Source organism: Malus domestica, chromosome 12 (assembly GCF_042453785.1).
Source record: "Malus domestica chromosome 12, GDT2T_hap1".
NCBI lineage: Eukaryota > Viridiplantae > Streptophyta > Magnoliopsida > Rosales > Rosaceae > Malus > Malus domestica.
Window position 1 is genome coordinate 31,481,915 of NC_091672.1, and position 24,207 is coordinate 31,506,121.

Sequence of the window (24,207 nt, forward strand, 5' to 3'; positions counted from 1 at the left end):
ATAATAATCGTTGTTAACTTAAAACATTGTTTGTAAAATTGACTAATTTTATTATTTTGCGAAATATTTTTTATGAGCATGTTGTTGACAACTTTGTATGGCATATTTAATAGAAATATAAAGCAATGAGGCTTGAAACATTGTTAAAATCGGGTTTCACTCTCAATAGTATCAATGGAAAGTTTTACTTTAATTTTTATAACTTCACGGTCAAGCGAACGTGAAACTAAGAAAACTAAGAAAATAAGTGAAAAATATATGTATATTTAGTATATTTGGAAGCGGTTTAAAGGTTTAATAAGCAATAAATATACATTTAGTATAATATTTGAACCGAAAACTAAGAAAATAAATGAAAAATATAGTGGCGATGCTCAAAACATTGTTAAAATAGCGTCCCACCCTCAAGAATATCAACAGAAAGTCATATTTTAATTTTCAAGACTTAACGGTGAGACAAAGGTGAAAATAAATCGTTTGAACGAGAGTGTATGTACGAATTTACAAAATCAACAAAAAATTGTGAGTGGTAACCCACGTTTTTTGTCAAAAGTGCGAAATTTTTATTTTCGCGAAAATTCCGTGAGCATTAAAGAAAACTTTATAAGGCATTTGGAAGCAGTTTTATAGTGTATTGAGCAATAAATGCATATTTAGTATAATATTTAAGCCGAAAACTAAGAAAATAAGTGAAAATTATAGTAGTTATGCTCAAAACATTGCTCAATAGGATTCCATCCTTATGAATAAAGTATGAATAAAAAATACAACAGTGAGGCTCAAAACATTAATAAAATGGGGTTTCACTCTCAAGAATATCAACGAAAAGACATACTTTATTTTGAAAACTTCGCGGTGAGGCGAAGGTGAAAATAAATAGTTTGAATGATGATTTATGTACGAATTTGCAAAACTGACCAAAATCGTGAGTGTTAACCTACGTTTTTTGGTCAAAAATGAAATTTTTTATTTTTGCGAAATATTTTACACGAGCATTAAGGAAAACTTTATAAGGTGCTTGGAAGCGGTTTTATGATTTATTGAGCAACAAATGTATACTTAGTAGATTATTTAAGCCGAAAACTAAAAAAATAAGTGAAAAATACAATATTGAGGACCAAGACATTGTCAAATGGGGTTCCACCCTTAAGAATCTCAATGGAAAGTCTTACCCTAATTTTCAAAATTTAACGATGAGGCAAAGGTGAGAATAAATAGTTTGAATTATGATTTATGTACGAATTTGTAAAACTGATTAAATATAGTGAATAACCCATGTATTTTTGGTCAAAAATGAAATTTTTTATTTCTGTACATATTTTCCGCGAGCATTAAGGAAAACTTTTTAAGGTGTTTGGAAGCGGTTTTATGATTTATTGAGCAACAAATGTAATCTTAGTAGAACATTTAAGCCGAAAACTGAAAAAAATATGTGAAAAATACAATAGCAAGGACCAAAACATTGTCAAGTGAAGTAGCACCCCCAAGAATCTCTGTGCAAAGTTTCCCCTTAATTTTCAAAAAACTTCACATTGAGGCGAAGGTGAAAATAAATAGATTGAACGGTGATTTATGTACAAATTTGCAAAACCGACTAAAAGCCGGTGAGTGTTAACCCACGTTTTTTGGGTCAAAAATGAAATTTTTTATTTTTGAGAAATATTTTCCGCAAGCATTAAGGAAAACTTTATAAGATGTTTGGAAGTGGTTTTATGATTTATTGAGCAACAAATGTATACTTAGTAGAATATTTAAGCCAAAAATTGAAAAAACAAGTGAAAATTACAATAGTGAGGACCAAAACATTATCAAATGGAGTTCCACCCTCAAGAATCTCAACGGAAAGTCTTACCTTAATTTTTAAAATTTAAAGGTGAGGCGAAGGTGATAACAAATACATTGAACGATGGTTTATGTACAAATTTGTAAAATCGACTAAAAATCATGAGTGTTAACCCACGTTTTTTGGTCAAAAATGAAATTTTTTATTTTTGCAAAATATTTTCCACGAGCATTAAGGAAAACTTTGTAAGGTGTTTGGAAGCATTTTTATGATTTATTGAGCAACAAATGTATACTTAGTAGAATATTTAAGTCGAAAACTGAAGAAAAAAAAGTGAAAAATACAATAGTGAGGACCAAAACATTGTCAAATGGGGTTCCACCCTCAAGAATCTCAACGGAAAGTCTTACCTTAATTTTTAAAATTTTCAGGATGAGGCGGAGGTGAGAACAAATAGTTTGAACTATCATTTATGTACGAATTTGTAAAATCGACTAAAAATAGTGAGTGTTAACCCACGTCTTTATGGTCAAAAATGAAAATTTTTATTTAATGTAAATATTTTCTGTGAACATTAAGGAATTTTTTTTAAGGTGTTTGGAAGCAGTTTTGTAATTTATTGAGCAATAAATGTACACTTAGTAGAATATTTAAGCCGAAAACTGAAAAAATAAGTGAAAAATACAATAGCGAGGACCAAACCATTGTCAAGTGAAGTTCCACCCCCAAGAATCTCTGTGGAAAGTTTCCCCTTCATTTTTAAAACTTCACATTGAGGCGAAGGTGAAAATAAATAGATTGAATGGTGATTTATGTACGAATTTGCAAAACCGACTAAAAACCATGAGCACCCACGTTTTTTTGGTCAAAAAAATGAATTTTTTTATTTTTGGGAAATATTTTTTGTGAGCATTAAGGAAAACTTTATAAGGTGTTTGGAAGTGGTTTTATGATTTATTGAGCAACAAATGTATACTTATTAGAATATTTAAGCCGAAAACTGAAAAAATAAGTGAAAAATACAATAGTGAAGACCAAAACATTGTCAAATGGGGTTCCACCATCAAGAATCTCAACGGAAAGTCTTACCTTAATTTTCAAAATTCATGGGGAGGCGAAGGTGAAAACAGATATACTGAACGATGATTTATGTACGAATTTATAAAACCGACTAAAAATCGTGAGTGTTAACCCACATTTTTTTGGTTAGAAATGTAAATTTTTATTTTTGTGAAATATTTTCGGCGAGCATTAGGGAAAACATTGTAAGGTGTTTGGAAGTGGTTTGATGATTTATTGAGCAACATATGTATACTTAGTAAAATATGTAAACCGAAAATTGAAAAAATAAGTGAAAACTACAATAGTGATGACCAAAACATTGTCAAATGGGGTTCCACCCTCAAGAATCTCAGCGGAAAGTTTTACCTTAATTTTCAAAATTTCACAATGAGGCGAAGGTGAAAGCTAATAGTTTGTACGATGATTTATGTACGAATTTGTAAAACCGACTAAAAATCGTGAGTGTTAACCCACGTTTTTTTGGTAAAAAATGAACATTTTTATTTTTGGGAAATATTTCCGCAAGCACTAAGGAAAACTATATAAGGTGTTTGAAAGCGGTTTTATGATTGATTGAGCAACAAATATATACTTAGTGGAATATTTAAGCCAAAAATAGAAAGAAGTATGTGAAAAATACTATAGTGAGGACCAAAAAAATTGTCAAATGGGGTTCCACCCTCAAGAATCTCGATGGAAAGTCTTACCTTAATTTTCAAAATTTCACGGTGAGGCGAAGGTGAAAACAAATAGATTGGATGAATGATTTATGAACAAATTTGTAAAACCGATTAAAAATCATAAATGTTAACCCACATTTTTTTGGTCAAAAATGAAAATTTTTATTTTTGGGAAATATTTTTTGCAAGCACTAAGGAAAACTTTATAAGGTGTTTGAAAGCGGTTTTATGATTTATTGAGCAACAAATGTATACTTAATAGAATATTTAAGCTGAAAACTGAAGAAGAAAAAATATGTGAAAAATACAATAATGTGGACCAAAACATTGTCAAATGGGGTTCCACCCTCACGAATCTCAATGGAAGTCTCACCTTAATTTTCAAAACTTCACATTAGGTTAAGCTGAAAATAAATAGATTGAACGGTCATTTATGTACGAATTTGCAAAACCAACTAAAAGCAGTGAATACCACCCACATTTGTTTTGGTCAAAAATGAAATTTTTTTTTTTGAGAAATATTTTCCGCGAGCATTATGGAAAACTTTATAAGGTGTTTGGAAGTGGTTTTATGATTTATTGAGCAACAAATGTATACTTGGTAGAATTTTTAAACCAAAAACTGAAAAAACAAGTGAAAAATACAATAATGAGGACCAAAACATTGTCAAATGAAATTCCACCCTCAAGAATCTCAACGGAAAGTCTTACCTTAATTTTCAAAATTTCAAGAAGAGGCGAAGGTGAAAACAAATACATTGAACGATGGTTTATTTACAAATTTGTAAAATCGACTAAAAATCGTGAGTTAATACCCACATTTTTTTTGGTCAAAAATGAAAATTTTTATTTTTGTGAAATATTTTCTGCAAGCATTAAGGAATACTTTATAAGGTGTTTGGAAGCAGTTTTATGATTTATTGAGCAACAAATGTATACTTAGTAGAATATTTAAGCCGAAAACTGAAAAAAAAAAAAAAAAGAAGAAGTGAAAAATACAATAGTGAGGACCAAAACATTGTCAAATGGGGTTCCACCTTCAAGAATCTCAACAGAAAGTCTTACCTTAATTTTTAAAATTTCATGATGAGGTGAAGGTGAGAACAAATAGTTTGAACAATGATTTATGTATGAATTTGTAAAACCGAATAAAAATAGTGAGCGTTAACCCACGTCTTTTTGGTCAAAAATGAATTTTTTTATTTAATGTAAATATTTTCCGCAAGCATTAAGGAAAACTTTATAAGGTGTTTGAAAGCGGTTTTATGATTTATTGTGCTACAAATGTATACTTAGTAGAATATTTAAGCTGAAAACTAAAGAAAAAAAATGTGAAAAATACAAGAATGTGGACCAAAACATTGTCAAATGGGGTTCCACCCTCAAGAATCTCAATAGGAAGTCTCACCTTAATTTTCAAACCTTCACATTGAGATTAAGCTGAAAATAAATAGATTGAACAATGATTTATGTACAAATTTGCAAATCCGACTAAAGGCTGTGAATGTTGTTAACCCACATTTTTTTGGTCAAAAATGAAATTTTTTATTTTTGCGAAATATTTTCCACGGGCATTAAGGAAACTTTTATAAGGTGTTTGGAAGAGGTTTTATGATTTATTGAGCAACAAATGTTAACTTAGTAGAATAGTTAAGCCAAAAACTGAAAAAATAAGCGAAAAATACAATAGTGAGGACTAAAACATTGTCAAATGGGGTTCCACCCTCAAGAATCTCAACGGAAAGTCTTATCTTAATTTTCAAAATTGAGCAATGAGGTGAGGTGAAAACAAATAGATTGAACGATGATTTATGTACGAATTTGTAAAACATACTAAAAATCATGAGTGTTAACCCACGTTTTTTTAGTCAAAAATAAAAATTTTATTTTTGTAAATATTTTCCGCGAGTAATAAGGAAATTTTTTTAAGGTGTTTGGAAGTGGTTTTATGATTTATTGAGCAAAAAATGTATTCTTAGTAAAATATTTAAGCTGAAAACTGAAGAAAAAAAATAGGTGAAAAATACAATAGTGAAGAGCAAAACATTGTCAAGTGGTGTTCCACCCTCAAGAATCTCTATGGAAAGTCTCCCCTTAATTTTCAAAACTTCACATTGAGGTGAAGGTGAAAATAAATATATTGAACGGTGATTTATGTACGAATTTGCAAAATCAACTAAAAACCGTGGGTGCTAACCCACATTTTTTGGTCAAAAATATAGATTTTTATATTGGCGAAATATTTTCTGCAAGCATTAAGGAAAACTGTATAAGATGCTTGGAAGCGGTTTTATGATTTATTGAGTACTTAGTAGAATATTTAAGGCCAAAACTGAAACAGAAGTGCAAAATACAATAGTGAGGACCAAAACATTATCAAATGGGGTTCCACCTTCAAGAATCTCAACGAAAAGTTTTATCTGAATTTTCAAAATTTCTCGATGTGGCGAAGGTGAAAACATATAGATTGAATGATGATTTATTTACGAATTTGTAAAACTGATTAAAAATCGTCTAACACCCATGTTTTTTTTGGTCAAAAATGCAAATTTTTATTTTTGGGAAATATTTTCTGCGAGAGCATTAAGGAAAACTTTGTAAGGTGTTTGGAAGTGGTATGATGATTTATTGAGCAACAAATATATACTTAGTAGAATATTTCAACTGAAAACAGAAAAAATAAGTGAAAAATACAATAGCGAGGACCAAAGCATTGTCAAATGAGGTTCCACCCTCAAGAATCTCAACGGAAAGTCTTACCTTAATTTCAAAATTACATAGTGAGGCTAAGGTGAAGATAGATAGATTTAACAATGATTTATGTACGAATTTATAAAATCGACAAAAAATCGTAAGTGTTAACCCACATTTTTATTTTGTCAAAAATGAAAAACTTTATTTTTGCAAAATATTTTCCATGAGCATTAAGGAAAACTTTATAAGGTGTTTGGAAGCGATTTTATGATTTTTTATTGGGCAACGAATGTATGCTTAGTAGAATATTTAAGCCGAAAAATGAAAAAATAAGTGAAAAATACAATAGTGAGGACCAAAACATTGTCAAATGGGGTTCCACCCTCAAGAATCTCAATGGAAAGTCTCGACTTAATTTTCAAAACTTCACTTTGAGGCGAAGGTGAAAATAAGTAGATTGAACGGTGATTTATGTACGCATTTGCAAAATCGACTAAAAACCATGAGTGTTAACCCACGTTTTTTTGTCAAATTTGAAAATATTTATTTTTGCGAAATATTTTCCACGAGCATTAAGGAAAACCTTATAAGGTATTTGGAAGCAGTTTTTTTATTTATTGAGCAACAATTGTATACTTAGTAGAATATTTAAGCCGAAAACTGAAAAAATAAGTGAAAAATACAATAGTGATGACCAAAACATTGCCAAATGGGGTTCCATTGTCACATCCCGGCCCGAGGCCCACCACATCCCGGGCCCGCTCCACCACGTAGCACGATATTGTCCGCTTTGGGCCGACCACGCCCTCATGGTTTTGTTTTTAGGAACTCACATGAAAACTTCCCAGTGGGTCACCCATCATGGGAGTTCTCTCTTGCGCTACTCGCTTAACATCCAAGTTCCGATGAACTCTGAAGCCAGTGAGCTCCCAAAAGGCCTCGTGCTAGGTAGAGATGAGAATATACATATAAGGATCACTCCCCTGGGTGATGTGGGATCTTACATCCACCCCCAAGAATCTCAACGAAAAGTCTCACCTTAATTTTCAAAACTTCACATTCAGGCGAAGGTGAAAATAAATAGATTGAACGGTGGTTTATATACAAATTTGCAAAACCGACTAAAAGTCGTGATCCATGTTTTTTTGGCCAAAAATGAAATTTTTTATTTTTGCGAAATATTTTCCGCGAGCATTAAGGAAAACTTTATAAGGTGTTTGGAAGCGGTTTTATGATTTATTGAGCAACAAATGTATACTTAGTGGAATATTTAAGTGAAAAATACAATAGCAAGGACCAAACATTGTCAAATGGGGTTCTACCGTCAAGAATCTCAATGGAAAGTCTCAACTTAATTTTCAAAACTTCACATTGAGGCGAAGGTGAAAATAAATAGATTGACCGGTGACTTATATACGAATTTGCAAAACCGACTAAAAGCCTAACACCCACGTTTCTTTGGTCAAAAAAGAAAATTTTTTTTTTTTGCAAAATATTTTCCGCAAGCATTAAAGAAAATTTATAAGTGAAAATTAATCCGAAAATTGAAAAAGTAAGTGAAAATTACAATAGTGAGGACCAAAATATTGTCAAATGGAGTTCCACCCTCAAGAATCTCAACGGAAAGTATTACCTTAATTTTCAAAATTTCACGGTGAGGCGAAAGTCAAAACAAATACATTGAATGATGGTCTATGTTCAAATTTGTAAAACTAACTAAAAATCGTGAGTTGTTACCCACGTTTTTTTGGTCAAAAATGAACTTTTTTTTTAAAATATTTTCCACAAGCATTAAGGAAAACTTTATAAGGTGTTTGGAAGTGGTTTTATGATTTATTAAGCAACAAATGTATACTTAGTGGAATATTTAAGCCGAAAACTGAAGAAAAAAAATAAGTGAAAAATACAATAGTGAGGACCAAAACATAGTCAAATGGGGTTCCACCCCCAAGAATCTCAATGGAAAGTCTTACCATAATTTTCAAAATTTCACGATGAGGCGAATGTGAGAACAAATAGTTTGAACTATGATTTATGTACGAATTTGTAAAACCACGTCTTTTTGGTAAAAAATTAAAATTTTTATTTTTGTAAATATTTTCCGCAAGCATTGAGGAAAACTTTTTAAGGTGTTTGGAAGCAGTTTTATGATTTGTTGAGCAATAAATGTATACTTAGTAGAATATTTAAGTCGAAAACTGAAAAAATATGTGAAAAATACAATAGCGAGGACCAAAACATTGCCAAGTGAAGGGACCCCCCCCCCCCCAATCTATGTGGAAAGTTTCCCCTTAATTTTCAAAATGTCACATTGAGGCAAAATTAAAAATAAATAGATTGAACGGTGATTTATGTACGAATTTGCAAAACCAACTAAAAGCCGTGACCCACGTTTTTTTGGTCAAAAATGAAAATTTTATTTTTACGAAATATTTTCCGCGAGCATTATGGAAAACTATATAGGGTGGTTGGAAGCGGTTTTATAATTTATTGAGCAACACATGTATACTTAGTGGAATATTTAAGTGAAAAATACAATAGTGATGACCAAAACATTGTCAAATGGGGTTCAACCCTCAAGAATCTCAATTGAGAGTCTCAACTTAATTTTCAAAACTTCACATTGAGGCAAAGGTGAAAATAAATAGACAAACCAATGATTTATGTACGAATTTGCAAAACCGACTAAGCCGTAAGTGTTAACCCACGTTTTTTTGGTCAAAAATGAAAATTTTTATTTTTGCGAAATATTTTCCGCGAGCATTAAGGAAAACTTTATAAGGTGTTTGGAAGCGGCGTTATCATTTATTGAGCAACAAATGTATACTTGGTAGAATATTTAAACTGGAAACTGAAAAAAAATAAGTGAAAAATACAATAATGAGGACCAAAACATTGTCAAATGGAGTTTCACCCTCAAGAATCTCAACGGAAAGTCTTACCTTAATTTTCAAAATTTCATCGTGAGACAAAGGTGAAAACAAATACATTGAACGATGGTTTATGTACAAATTTATAAAACCGGCTAAAAATCGTGAGTGTTAACCCACGTCTTTTTGGTCAAAATGAAATTTTTTATTTTTGCGTAATATACTTAGTAGAATTTATAAGCCGAAAATTGAAAAAATAAGTGAAAAATACAATAGTGAGGACCAAAACATTGTCAAATGGGGTTCCACCCTCAACAATCTCAATGGAAAGTCTCGCCTTAATTTTCAAAACTTCACATTGAGGTGAAGCTGAAAATAAATAGATTGAACGATGATTTATTTACGAAATTGCAAAACCGACTAAATACCGTGGATGTTAACCCACGTTTTTTTGTGAAAAATGAAATTTTTTATATTTGCGAAATATTTTCTGCGAGCATTAAGGAAAACTTTATAAGGTGTTTGGAAGCGGTTTTATGATTTATTGAGCAACAAATGTATACTTAGTAGAATATTTAAGCCGAAAACTGAAAAAAAATACGTAAAAAATACAATAGTGAGGACCAAAACATTGTCAAATGAGGTTCCACCCTCAAGAGTCTCAATGGAAAGTCTTATCTTAATTTTCAAAATTTCACGGTGAGGCGAAGGTGAAAACATATAAATTGAACGATGATTTATTTACGAATTTGTAAAACCGACTAAAAATTGTGAGTGTTAACCCATGTTTTTTTGGTCAAAAATGCAAATTTTTATTTTTTGAGAAATATTTTCCACGAGCTTTAAGGAAAACTTTGTAAGGTGTTTGGAAGTGGTTTGATGATTTATTGAACAACAAATGTATATTTAATAGAATATTTAAACCGAAATTTGAAAAAATAAGTGAAAATATTGTCAAATGGGGTTCTACCCTCAAGAATCTCAACAGAAAGTCTTACCTTAATTTAAAAAATTACATGGTAAGGCGAAGGTGAAAACAGGTAGATTGAACGATGATTTATGTACGAATTTATAAAACCGACTAAAAATCGTGAGTGTTAACCCACGTTTTTTTTGGCAAAAATGAAAAGTTTTATTTTTGCGAAATATTTGCAGCGAGCATTAAGGAAAACATTATAAGGTGTTTGGAAGTGGTTTTATGATTTTAATTGAGCAACGAATGTATATTTAGTAGAATATTTAAGCCGAAAACTGAAAATATAAGTGAAAAATACAATAGTGAGGACCAAAACATTGTCAAATGGGGTTCCATCCTCAACAATCTCAATGGAAAGTCTCGCCTTAATTTTCAAAACTTCACATTGAGGTGAAGCTGAAAATAAATAGATTGAACGATGATTTATTTACGAATTTGCAAAACCGACTAAATACCGTGGATGTTAACCCACATTTTTTTGTCAAAAATGAAATTTTTATATTTGCGAAATATTTTATGCGAGCATTAAGGAAAACTTTATAAGGTGTTTGGAAGCGGTTTTATGATTTATTGAGCAACAAATGTATACTTAGTTGAATATTTAAGCCGAAAACTGAAAAAATACATAAAAAATACAATAGTGAGGACCAAAACATTGTCAAATGGGGTTCCACCCTCAAGAGTCTCAATGGAAAGTCTTATCTTAATTTTCAAAATTTCACGGTGAGGCGAAGGTGAAAACATATAAATTGAACGATGATTTATTTACGAATTTGTAAAACCGACTAAAAATTGTGAGTGTTAACCCATGTTTTTTTGATCAAAAATGCAAATTTTTATTTTTTGAGAAATATTTTCCACGACCATTAAGGAAAATTTTGTAAGGTGTTTGGAAGTGGTTTGATGATTTATTGAACAACAAATATATATTTAGTAGAATATTTAAACTGAAAATTGAAAAAATAAGAGAAAATATTGTCAAATGGGGTTCCACCCTCAAGAATCTCAACGGAAAGTCTTACCTTAATTTTAAAAATTACATGGTAAGGCGAAGGTGAAAACAGGTAGATTGAACGATGATTTATGTACGAATTTTTAAAACCGACCAAAAATCGTGAGTGTTAACCCACGTTTTTTTTGGCAAAAATGAAAAGTTTTATTTTTGCGAAATATTTGCAACGAGCATTAAGGAAAACATTATAAGGTGTTTGGAAGTGGTTTTATGATTTTTATTGAGCACCGAGTGTATACTTAGTATAATATTTAAGCCGAAAACTAAAAAAATTGGTGACAAATACAATAGCGAGGACCAAAACATTGTCAAATGGGGTTTCACCCTCAACAATCTCAATGGAAAGTCTCGTCTTAATTTTCAAAACTTCATATTGAGGTGAAGCTGGAAATAAATAGATTGAACGATGATTTATGTACGAATTTGCAAAACCGACTAAATACCGTGGATGTTAACCCACGTTTTTTTGTCAAAAATGAAATTTTTTATTTGTACGAAATATTTTCTGCGAGCATTAAGGAAAACTTTATAAGGCGTTTGGAAGCGGTTTTATGATTTATTGAGCAACAAATGTATACTTAGTAGAATATTTAAGCCGAAACTGAAAAAATATGTAAAAAAATACAATAGTGAGGACCAAAACATTGTCAAATGGGGTTCCACCCTCAAGAATCTCAACGGAAAGTCTTACCTTAATTTTCAAAATTACATGGTAAGGCCAATGTGAAAACAGATAGATTGAACGATGATTTATGTACGAATTTATAAAACTGACTAAAAATCGTGAGTATTAACCAACATTTTTTGTGAAAAATGAAATTTTTTATTTTTGCAAAATGTTTTATGTGAGCATTTAGGTAAACTTTATCAGGCATATTGAGCAATAAATGTATATTTAGTATAATATATCAGTCAAAACTAAGAAAATAAGTGAAAAATACAGTAGGAGTCTCAAAATGTTGCTAAAATGGGGAGTTCCATCCTCAAGAATATCAATGGAAAGTATTACTTTAAATTTTAGAACTCCACGATGAGGCGAAGATGAAATAAGTAGGTTGAACTATGCTTTATGTACGAATTTGGAAAACCAACTAAAAACCGTGAGTATTAACCCTTTTTTTTGTTGTGAAAATGCAAATTTTTTATTTTTGTGAAGTATTTTCATTGAGCTTGAAGGAAAACTTTATAAGGCATTTGAAAGCAGTTTCACAGTTTTTTGAGCAATAAATGTATATTCAATGTAATATTTAACTCGAAAACTTAAAAAAAAAAAAGTGAAAACTATAGTTGTGAGGCTCAAAATATTGTTAAAATGGGGTTCCACCCTTAAGAATATCAACGGAAAATCTTCTTTAATTTTTAAAACTAGACGGTGAAACGAAAGTGAAAATATATAGTTTGAACGATGAATTATGTAATATTTTGCAAAAGTGACCAAAAACCGTGAATGTCAACCCATAATTTTGTGAAAACTATAAATTTCACCAAATGTTTTATGTGAGAATTAAGGAAAACTTTATAAGACATTTGGAAGCAATTTGAGCCACAAATGTATTTTAATAGAATAAGTGAAATATGAGTAGAAACTCCTACTCATAACTCTTAGTATTTTAATCACAGATCTTTGTGCTTATGATCAGAACCGTTCATATTATAAATCACACTGTAAAAATCATCTTTGTAAAAAAAATAAATTAAAATTAAGGGAAACTAATGAAAAGGGCTTGAAAACTTTGAGTTTTAATGATAAGAACAAAATAAAGGGTAAAGTGAATAGTACTAGGATTGACTTTTTAGTGCAAAAATGTGGTTTTTCGTTAAAGTGAACAGTACCGGGTGCTTTTCGTTAAAGTTCCCTTAAAATTAAGGTCGTTTAGACAATTTATTGTAGCAAATACATAAATGGTCCGTAATGGTTTTACCAATTCCGATAATTTGTTTTAAAAAAATTTGATAACTAAACGATCTTAATTTTAATTGATTTTTTGCAAAAATGATCTTCATAGGATGATTTATAATATGAACAATTATGATTAAAAACATAAAGTTCTATAAATTGACAACGAACAATTTTGAGAATTTTGAGTAGGAGCTCCTACTCATCTTTGAATAGCCAAATATTGTTTCCAAAGCATTGCCAAAATAGATTCCCACTATCAAAGGAATTACTCACATTCGTTTTCAAAACCTTTTGGTCGGATTAAGGTGAAAACAAATACATTTAATGATGATTTTTGTAGACCGACTAAAAATAAAAAATGTTATCCCGTGCCTTTGGAAAAACTTTATAAGACATTTGACCAGTTTTACCATTTATTGATTCACAGATGAACTTTTACCTTTTATAAATTAAAAAGAATAGTAGTGGAACTCTATGCACTGCCATAACCATGAACACCAAACGGAAAGTCTTGCATTATCTTCACTCATTTTCAAAACCCATAGAAAAGTTCTAGTTTTGTTTTATATTCACGAAATATTCTCCATGAGATTAAGGCAGGCATTTAGGAGTTTCTCCATTTTTGAGCCATAAAACAAAATATAAGTATTCCCAAAACAATGCCAAAGCAGATTTCTGCCCCCTAGAACATCTTTAAATCGTCCTACCTGAAATTTCAAAACATTAAGGAAAGCTTTATAAGGAATTTGAAACCAATTTTACCTTTTAATCAGCCACAAGTATCACTTTTATAGAATAGATCAGCTGACAACCGAAAAATAAATAAAATAATTAGTAGTAAAACACAACAAAAGTAAAAATAGTAGTGAAACCCATAACATTACCAAAAACGAAGCTCCTTCCGCAAGAATAAATTTTACAACAGCTTTTGTAAAAAAAAAATTAAAAACCGGTTAAAAATCGTGTATGGTTTTGCCAGCATTTTCCGTGGATTAAAACATTTTACGATAGTTTGTGTTAGCAGGATCTCACTTGGAGCAACTAATCACAACGAGAGATTTTAAACCACTACTTTCTAGTCATTACTATAAATTCACTAAAATCTTAAAAAAAAAAAACCTGGTAATCAAACCTCAAGATAAAAAAAGGAAAAAGACCAGTTGCAAAAACTCAGACTTTGACGACAAATTGTAAACAGTTACATGTTAGTGAATTACATGACTTGACCACCATGTTATGAGGTCGATTTAATTTTCTCAAGCAAGATATGGGTCATACATCACCAGACGCATTTTATGTTCAGAGAAAGTTAAACGCACAAGATCACTGATATAACAAAACCGTATCACATACCGCACAAGACAATTTTGTGCCAACGACAACTTCACTCCTAAAATTGTTCCGACAGCTTTCGTCCTCTTCCATGCAAGGATTGATGCTTATCATGTAAAGTTACGTTCCGACACCACCCTTACCCACATCAATCCATATGGATTACACTACATGATGATAATGGATGCCGGAAACCAGCCCACCAGTCTCTTTAATTGAAGTCTAATTCAAGATAGCAGGAGTGACTACTTAAATCAGACACTTCTCTACGGCCAAATATTTAAGTAACATGCAAGTAGCTATATCTTAAAAACAAAGTAAAACATACCTCCCAAACATACCTCTTAAACACGAAGTTGAGAAAAACTAAGCACCAGTCCTTACACCCATCACAGGAGAAACAGCTCAACTCCAGCAAAAAAACACACAATTTGGAATAACCATAATTTTATCTTGGTACAGGAGTTTAAAAACTGACCTAGACAAGAACACAAACTTCCTTTTCTCCACATGCAGCACAGCAAGGATCACCTAGTACCGGTCATAACGCCTAGAAGAACAAATTATTATATCAGACAATGATCACTAAAAGGTATCCACTTGTTCGACATGCATATACAGGATAAGGCAAAATCTCTTAATTACTAAAATCACTAATGCAATCAATTACCAACATGGCTTGTGGTCAATAAAAGGTAGCAATTCTCTAATAGACCAACGATTTTAATAGGCAAGACTATGAAAAATGACAAATGGGAAGAGTACACAGGTTGACAAGCCTCCAATTCTCCCATAAAAATGCAGGTCAAGGCATGTTATAAACTACCACTTCAAAGCACTAGGCCTATTTTCAAAATAATAAAAAGCTCATAGCTCTTTTCAGTAAAGAAATACAAAAAAAAAAAAAAGGGTAAATTACATAGTAACCCCTCAGGTTTGAGGTCTATTACAACTCCATACAACATCCTTAAAACATTTCACTTTCATACCTCACGCACTATATTATTTCAAAATAATACCTCCGTTACATTTTCCATCCATTGGTCCGATAAATGCTGACGTGGCTGCCACATGGAAATTTTTTTTTTTTTATACAAAAATATTATAATATTAACCCTATTTAAAAATAAATAAAAAAACAGAAAAACCCAAACCCAAAAATCCTCCCCTGCAACCCCACATCCCACCCCCACCCCTTACCCACCCATCTCTTCCTTCCCGTCCACCCTTCCACAAAAGCTGAAACCCGCAACCCTAGCACCTCCCTTCTCTCTCCCTCGAAGAAGAAGGAAGAAGAAGACGAAGGAAACAAAAAAAAAAAAAGCAGAGCCCAACCCGCACCTCCTCTCCCCCCCCCCCCCCCGGGCACCTTCACCGCACCCACCCTCCCCCCCCCCCCCGCGCCTTCACCGCACCCTCCCCCCCCCCCCCCCCCCCGCCCGGCCAAACCCAACCAACCTTATTTCCCCATCCCCGCAACAAACCCCCCAAACCCAGCAACCTTATTTTCCCATCCCCCGCAGCAGACCCCACACCCCCCTCCCCACACTCCTTAAATCCACACCCATTTTCACCTCACAAACCCGGCAATAGCAGCGTATACGGGATCTGGGTTTTTTTTTTTTCCTGGGTTGCAGGTGAGGGTCGGGGGAAGAAGATGAAGATGGGGGAGAAGAGCGAGGGAGGAGGAGGGGAAGACAAACTGAAGGGGTTTTTTTCTTTTTTTTACAGGTAGGGGGGTTAGGGGAAGAAGATGAAGATGAGGGAGAAGAGATGAGGAGGAGGGGGGAGGGAGGTGCGTTTGTGTTTTCTAAGGGTTTTTTTTCTTTTTTTAATTAGAAGATTCAGGTTTTTTTTGAAAATTTTTTTTGCCACGTGGCACACATTTGGCAACCAAGTCAGCGCTTAACGGATCAATGGATGAAAAATGTAATAGATGTATTATTTTGAAATAAAATTGTACATGAAGTACGAAGTGAAATGTTTTAAAGATGTTGTATGGGATTGTAATAGACCTTAAACCTGAGGGGTTTTTATGTAATTTACCCAAAAAAAAAAAACCTATTAAAGACAATAATTTCTGAAAGTATCGCATGTGTTTTGGCGCTTTGTTATTAGAGTTCCAAGAAGAAAAAACCTAATTGCATGTGAAATAAATAGAACTCACTAAAAATCGGCCACCACGGAAGAGCACGCACCTGTGGCGATCATAATCCCTGGAACGTTCCCTCGATCGTGAGCGTGACCTACGGCGACTTCTTGAATCATAATTGTGGGAGCGATCTGAATCTCTATCACGATCGCGATCATATCCACGATCTCGATCATAGTACCTATCGCGATCTCTGCTCCTACGATCATAATCCCTACCTCGGTCCCGGCTAGCTCCACGTTCTCTATCCCTACTTGATTCCCTGTCACATTCCTTACTTCGCTCCTTTGATCTACATGGTAAATAATTAAAAAAAAAAAGAAAAGGAATTGTAATACAAGAACTTAACATAAAAAAATACATGATGAATAAAAATTTATGTAAGACTAAAAGAGCAAAATAACATACCTCCTATCATCAGACCTATCAACCTTACGACTCTTGTTTTTCTCTTCCTGAAAAATAAATAGCCAAAAAAGTACAATTGGCAAACCTTTTAATAGGATGGCACGAAACACCAAATCTCTTGGTGGAGAGATATAACATTGTCATATTTGGTAAGCACCATTCAAGATCAAAATTAACAAAAAATAGCAACTGGGGATGCTTACTGATAAAGTCAACATGTAAAACACCTTCATGGTGACTTAAAAATTCACTTAGATATCCATCAACATCCCTTTTTTCAACAGTCATTTGATTATTGTAGGGAATGCCAAATATAGATGGTAACTACAACCAAACGGGTGTATTGTGTACTCTTCTCGTAGGTACACAAGCTATGATCCAACATACTCTTAAAATTCTTCAAAAAAGGAAAGTACTTTATTGGCAGTAAACTTACTAATATCAAAACAGAACTTAAACAGTGTGGCCTCAGTACAGGATACAGTGAGGAAGGCCATTCCTAATTCATAACCTAGATATGTTATGCATGCACCCATCTCAAAGATGTCGCTGACAAAAATCAACTTACAAAAAAAGTATATGAATACATTCTCGCAGCATATTATAATTTTTTCCCCGAAAATGCTTCGTAATCCTTAAGAATATCTGAGAAGTGCAAGACTTGGACAACTTGACTTCAGAGAACTATGAATTCAGAAGTCAATAATTATATAACAGTGAATAAGATGGTTGAAAATTTTATACTCACAGATACCATATTTATGAGAATCTCTAAAGATTTGAAACATTATACCATAGCACCTGACCCAACAGTTTCAGAATACAAACTTAATGAAATTCAAAGATTTTGCAGATAAAAATGTAATACTATGACAATATATTTTCAGATCTACTTTGGCCAAAATGTAGAAACGTATCTGTCGAAACAGTATCCGCTATCCAGTACAAATTTCCAGCTCTTCTACCCATTTTTAGCCAACAAAAAATAGGATATAATTACAAAATGGATCATCTTTACCTGCAGCTCTGCTAACTTCTCACGGATTTGTATATAGCCTAAATGAAGCTTCCCGCCAAAGTGATCAGCTAAACGACGGTCACTGAAAACCACAAGGAAAAAAAAAATCAGAATATTCATTTAATTCAGAAATGTAATAGCCCCAAAAGGTCATGTTCATGTACCGTTGATTCCCCTTAATTTTTCTAGCCAAGAATAGCATGATCTATAAACATAAAACAAAAATAGACGCACATTCTTTAGCTGCAAAAGTTATCCTCGTAAAACTGGGCACAAGAGCCTGCTGGTGACAAGGAGGCATAATCGTTGGGTCAAAAGGTGAAGCACTTGAAACCCCAAATACTAATTTTTGTGTACCTAGGAAAGCTAGTAACTAAGGTAGCAAGCAGGACCACAAAAATCAACCTTTACCTGTCATAAACACTCAAAAATGCTCCACAGATGTCACAAACGCGTAGCTTTTGATCAGTCTGAAACAACACCATGATGTACAAGTTAAGAGTTGCTTGAAAGAAAAACAAGAGTTCCACAACAGTATAACCCTGATATTAAATGAAAATCTACTCCCCGCACTTGCCCAGAGTGTTATCTATGAGTATAGATAAAGGAAAAATGAACTCACAATACGAACATCAGCAGCAGTGTACTTGGAGGAATCCACGATAGGCTCTTGTCTGGCAGGCAGCTAAACAGAGAATAATGAAGTCACTCAGCAGCCATTTACATGAATATGATGTTAAAAGGTTAGTAGATTAGGTGAACCACTTAACTACCATCCCCAAAAGATTATTATCTTAACTAATAATACCTTCTTCAGCGCTTCAGCCTCTTCCAATGCCTTTTGTGCTTCATCAACCATACCTTGCTCACCTGAAGATGTTAAAGAGCTTTAGGGACAATATATAACCTGATTCTTAAGACATAAAATAGCCCTAGATGTATCAGAGCATTAACTAGTTAAATTAACAAAGTCCTTACTCTGAACTTAATAAAAAGATATGTATTCTCAATTGATAAACCACATGACAGGCCAAATCCAGAAAACATGAACATTCATTTCACTTACCAAGGTCCTCTGCCTTCTTCAACTTTTCATTTATCATTTCCTGTGTTCTTGCATCAGGAACAACTACAGGCAAGGGTGCCAAAGGAGGTGGGTTTGGCAGGGGTTGAGGTAAAGCTGCCCGGTCCTTATTGAAAGCATCCAAAAGTAACGTGGACTATTAATAGGGAAAAAAACATATAAGTTAAGGTGCCAACAAACTTGTCAACATGTCCACAACATCAGAGAATAATACACTGGAGCAGCAAAAGATATTTCAGTATACAAATAAAGTTGTCAATAACTTACTATGTACCTGTTTATCTGCTCTAATGCCTCTGAGTTCTTCTACTATCTCCAAAGCCCGAATCTTAAGATCTGTCTTGCCTTCAAGATCTGCAGATTTGAATCACAAAATAAAATTTCTAATACATATTCAAGAACTGAAAATTATAAGAAACAAAAATTTTTTGGTAAATAAAGACCAACTGGAAACAAAAGACTCGAAAACATAGGATCGGCAGTCAAAGTAACCGTGGAAATGTAGTACAAATGTCAAAATTTAAGTATACATATTAGAGACTCATTGACTTTAGTGGATTAACCAATCTTAAAAAGCAATGTGAATCATTTATGTATTGTTAAAAACACAAATCCACACACACAACATCGAGCAAACCAAAGATAGCGTATGCTTTGATTTGAAATAGCAATCTAGAAAAAAGAAAAATAATAAAAGTAAAAGAGACATCAGTAGCTACGGGGGAGTTATCTAAAGGTTACCATATTGATCAACTTCTTTCAACTTCTCCTTGATCTGCTTTGACAACTCAAGTATCTCTGGTGTCTGGAATTGCAAAAGAATCAATAAATAGGCAGTCTATAATATTCTTTTCCCTTATATATAAAGAAAAGATAAAGATAATAGATAGGATGATGGACCACCTGAGTAACTTCAGAGACAGAGATGGCAATAGCAGCCTTGGCATCATCATCCTCGAGGCGCTTAAGAGCTCTAGTAATTTTCCTATCACACTCAACAATGAGCCTATCTATGACATCCTCCAGGTCTCTGTCATAGTTATCAGTCCCTTTCGCTTTCGCTTCCTCGTATCTGGGTTAGAGTTAAGCTTCCCAATGGTATCATCGAATTGAATAAACAACAATATTTCCATTTCAAAATTTCAAACGCACATCAATTATTAAATGAAATTGAAGCAATCAATTGCATTAAAGGATACTCTTTTCTGAGTTGCAAAGAGTGGACATTAGGGCACGGACCCATATCCATTTTCTGAGAACGAAAACAACAAACGCCATCAAGGTTGACGATTACGGCAAAAGGCCTCGTGCTATTAAACAAAACATGCCAAGGGGATTGATTTACCGTTAACTGAAAAAGCTCGTGGGGGCAGAGGCCGACCAAGTAGAGGCGACACACATCGCGATCGTAATACTTGCGGTTGACCTCCCGAACGTCGCCGTTTCGGTTGGCCCCCATGAGCTGGTCGAGCTGCTTCCTCAGCGCGTCCATGGCCGCTCACAATCCCTCTCCAGTCGTCGTCCTCTACGGCTTTGGAATTGGTGACTTTTCAGTTGGCGTTTTGGGTTTGCTCAGAGAGAGAATTTAGGGCTCGTCTGTTGCGGATTTGGAGGGTTTGGGGAAAAAAATACTAAGGTGGATTTGGAGTGCGTTTATAATATTTGTTTTCCTGATATGCCCTCGTGGGTTAATATATTTTAAGGCCGGCCCAGGCCCATTACGATTTTCACTTTTGGGGCCCTATTATCATTCACCTCCAGTCCTCTCACTCTCTCTCTCTCCTCCTCACAAAAGTCGCGGACTTCAACTGAAACTCGATGGCGCTCTCTCTCTCCTCCTGTCAGTCGTCCCACTGGCGGTTGATCTTCGTAATCTCCGCCGTGCTCTGTTTTACAGTAGCAGCAGCTTTCCAATCCGATGAGCTCCTGGTGGACGACGAGGAGTTCGGTCTAGAAGGAGGGCTGCACACCAAGTCTCCTGATCTCACATTCACACGATCCACGCCTCCGCCACCATCAACAACTGCATCGACGACCCGGAAGAGGTTTTCGGATCCGGATTCGGACTCAAAGATCCAGTTCCAGCTCCATCACGCCTTTGGGGACTCTGATTTCTCGCCGGCTGGTACCTTCAGTGCTCGCTTAAAGACGTGGAATCACGGTGGTCAGGTTGGTTGCTTCCTTCTTTTTAGTTTTTTTCTTGTATGTTTTGGTTGCTCAGAAAAGGAGGAAACTTTTTTGTGAATGAGAGTTTTCAACTGCAATTTCAGGTTTTGCAGTTGGATTTGGTTGTCATTGAATTGGGGTTCTGGTTATTGATGATTTGAGATCGCATTCTATATTTTGAACTGGATTTGTTTGTCTTGTAAAACGGTTGCATAGAAATTTAGGCAAAAACCGAAAAGAAAGGAATGTATTGTTGATACATTCTTTAGGTGCAAGGCAATGGACGCAAGCACATGCTGATGAACTTAGGAATTTTACTTAATACTAGTAACTTTAGCACCTATACGATCACCGTGTCAGGCTTAGTTTCTCCAACTTAAGCACTCTCAGGCCTTGTATATCGCTTTATATTTGTAGAAACCTAAGAAGTAGCTTAACCATGACATGGTTGTATTGGTCACAGACACTCACAAAGCTGCGGTTTTCGAGGAATGCCTTTACCGAAGAGGAGAAGGAGAAGTTTGCAGTAAGCTTTCTCCTCTAAACTTGTCCTTTTTTGCTTTTCTCATTTCCAATTGGTTTCTGTCTTTATTTGAAATGTCAATGTTTTTTCTTGCAGTTGCTATTGAAGGGAGATGACTTCTATAGGATAAGATTGCCATCAAGTGTTTTGAATCCTCCTGGGAGGGATTATGTCATTTCGTCAGTAAAAGCGGTAAGTCTTAAGTGCCCTCTGTTAAGCAAGGATTTGGATCTATTATTTCCAGCAGATCATATCCTTTCTAATTGTGTTTCTTTGCACCATCTTGTATATTTGCAATCTGAAACTATGCTTGAAACAAGAAGTTCCTGTAACTTTTTTTGTTTTCTGTCAGAGTAACTTCTTTTGATCATAATTACTACTGTAACAGCATTGTAGCTGTACATGCTGTTTATCTCTAATGGTTTTATGGGTACATGTATATGTGATTTAGTAAAGCTGCAGGTATACTAACAATGTTTCTAAATATCCAGAGATGTCTTCCACGAGAGGGTTTGGATGAGCATTTTGTTATACACACGGTAACCTTCAAATTTGATCGAGTTGTAAACTCTTGCTGTTGTTTTTCGCATGTTACCCTTTGGTTTTACTTCTAAACTCCTATGTATCAGTCACTGTAATCTTAATGGGAACAGTTCTAAGAATGTTCTCCAATCAGCATGATTTTCAAATTAGACCCAGAGATAAATGGAACACAATTTTTGTTAATTTTTTTTATCATATGGAATTTTTATCTTTGATTAAATTTGTTTTTGCAGGATGGAACTAACATTTTGGCAGTTAATTATGGTTCTCCTGGGGCATGTCCATACCCTCGGCAAATGAAACTTGTAAGTTGGGATCAACCCTTTTGTTCCTGGTTTTTTTGTTTATGAACCTAAGATGACTGAAATACGATACCTCAAACCCTATTTTTGAGGATGTAAATAGAGTTTAGTTGAATTAGCATACCTTAATTCAATGGCTTTTGTTATTTGTATTTTCAGCCTGAAAAATGGTCCTTTAACTCTCACACGGTTTTGAAGAATAGTGAGCAGGCACCAAGGTGAATTTCTTTTGCATTTGTTCTTTATCCAGTATATGTTCTGATCCTGGCATGGTTTGCTTGCTTAAACTGTCACAGAAGGTTTCAAATTATTTCAACTTCTGTCAGTAGAAAATGGTGAATCTTATTATCTAAGAGAATAGACGGTGCATTGGTATCAATTCTGTTGATTTTGATTATTTTCCGGTTATGGGTAGAAAATGTGGCTATGAAATTGCCATTTAATCTGGTTGATCTGCATTATATATGAGGGTATGTGTGGCGGATTAGTAATGTATGGAATGATCCAATTGCTTAAAGTTAAATGCTGATACTATTTATATAGCTTCATCATTATGCTGATCATCATGTCTATGTAAATATCTTATTGCCAAATGTTTCCACAGAGCTCCAGTGTTTGCTGAGGATATTCTTGGGGTTGGGGGTGAGGTAGGAGATGGTGAAATTATACCACCACCAGAAAAGTCTTTTTGGGCTAAATATGTGAGTATCGACAGAATTAATTGTGTCCATAGCTTTCTTCTGTTAATTGCGCTGATAGTGTCGACAGAATAAGTTCTGACCTTACTCAAATGTTATCAGTGGATGTACGCGATCCCTCTTGGGCTCATTGTCATGAATGCCATTACCCAAGCAATGAACATGGCGGAGGAGGGTGCTGGTCAGCCAGCTGGTCAGGCTCAGCAGCCAGCTGCAGTCCAGCGTGGGTCAAGCTCTGCTGTGCGAAGGCGCTAGACGGTTTGCACATTTCTATTTAACAATGTGGCGTCACCTGAAGTGAATGACATTTTAGGTTCAACCTTTTGATTGTATTAGTCCCGTGGGGACAACACGATGTTGTAAAGTTTTAGAAGTTTTGTTATAATTTGCAATAGATGTTTAACGGTTGAATTGGCGAAGATTTCGGGATTAGCATTATAGATAATTTTGCAGGTATTGATAACTTATTGTGCTGATTGGCGCTTGATAGAAGGTCAAGAAACAATGATATTGCAAGCTATTAACTGTAACCACTTCATGAATTGGCATACCAATGCATGCAAAAAACGTAAAGCAAGCAAATGAAATGATCGCTTGGCACTTGTGCGGATTGGCATACCCTCATTGTTTGGGTGGAAAGCTTCCACCCATAACACGTAGCCGCTGCGGTCGACTTGGTTCTTAACCAATTTTGGGAAGGAATTATCCCAAATCTTTTGGTCCAAGGAAACCTGTCTATCAAAAGCCATTCAAATCCATTCATTTGATCATCATCTTCTTTCTTCTACTCCCAAGCACAGAGGCTGGGCACATACCAGTTCCAGCTGGTTCTCCAACCCTGCATTATAGGTGCCACCAACCGACCAGTACAACATACCATTGTAATCCACTCTTGCAGCTGTAATAATCACGTTGTTCAAATGCCGTTTTGCAGCACACATCATTGTACACAACTGCAGGCTCATCGTCTTCAAACTTGGGCGTATCTTGGAAACAAGGGAGGT

General features: G+C 34.2%; 2 protein-coding genes across 3 annotated transcripts; one reads left to right on the forward strand and one right to left on the reverse strand.

The window, feature by feature from the left end:
* Positions 1-14,137: 14,137 nt before the first annotated feature.
* Positions 14,138-20,602, reverse strand: LOC103451157 (uncharacterized). 2 transcript variants are annotated; one of them, XM_029090229.2, is made up of 13 exons: positions 20,317-20,602; positions 20,171-20,223; positions 19,875-20,043; positions 19,713-19,776; positions 19,246-19,325; positions 18,954-19,107; positions 18,696-18,757; positions 18,510-18,572; positions 18,299-18,357; positions 17,888-17,969; positions 16,870-16,916; positions 16,508-16,753; positions 14,138-14,859 (listed from the first exon to the last, which is right to left on the reverse strand). In XM_029090229.2, exons 1-13 carry the CDS (start codon positions 20,461-20,463, stop codon positions 14,841-14,843), a joined length of 1,245 nt encoding a protein of 414 aa, XP_028946062.1. In that variant the 5' UTR covers positions 20,464-20,602; the 3' UTR covers positions 14,138-14,840. The 2 variants fall into 2 exon arrangements, with proteins under 2 accessions (XP_028946062.1, XP_028946061.1); XM_029090228.2 differs by having other exon boundaries at positions 16,477-16,753.
* Positions 20,603-20,684: 82 nt separating this feature from the next.
* Positions 20,685-23,666, forward strand: LOC103451158 (uncharacterized). Its single transcript, XM_008390595.4, has 8 exons — positions 20,685-21,140; positions 21,601-21,663; positions 21,757-21,852; positions 22,152-22,199; positions 22,437-22,508; positions 22,665-22,723; positions 23,110-23,206; positions 23,306-23,666. The coding sequence occupies exons 1-8, from the start codon at positions 20,790-20,792 to the stop codon at positions 23,456-23,458; spliced, it is 939 nt and encodes a 312-aa protein (XP_008388817.2). The 5' UTR covers positions 20,685-20,789; the 3' UTR covers positions 23,459-23,666.
* The last annotated feature ends 541 nt before the right edge of the window (positions 23,667-24,207 follow it).

Coding starts and splice junctions, on each gene's coding strand:
- LOC103451158 (XM_008390595.4), top strand. CDS start 20,790: ATGGCGCTCTCTCTCTCCTCCTGTCAGTCGTCCCACTGGCGGTTGATC. Junction 21,664..21,756: donor AGGAGAAGGAGAAGTTTGCA/GTAAGCTTTCTC, acceptor TTTTTCTTGCAG/TTGCTATTGAAGGGAGATGA. Junction 22,200..22,436: donor AGCATTTTGTTATACACACG/GTAACCTTCAAA, acceptor TTGTTTTTGCAG/GATGGAACTAACATTTTGGC.
- LOC103451157 (XM_029090228.2), bottom strand. CDS start 20,463: ATGGACGCGCTGAGGAAGCAGCTCGACCAGCTCATGGGGGCCAACCGA. Junction 18,358..18,509: donor CTGCTGCTGATGTTCGTATT/GTGAGTTCATTT, acceptor GTGTTGTTTCAG/ACTGATCAAAAGCTACGCGT. Junction 16,754..16,869: donor GATAGGTCTGATGATAGGAG/GTATGTTATTTT, acceptor TTTACCATGTAG/ATCAAAGGAGCGAAGTAAGG.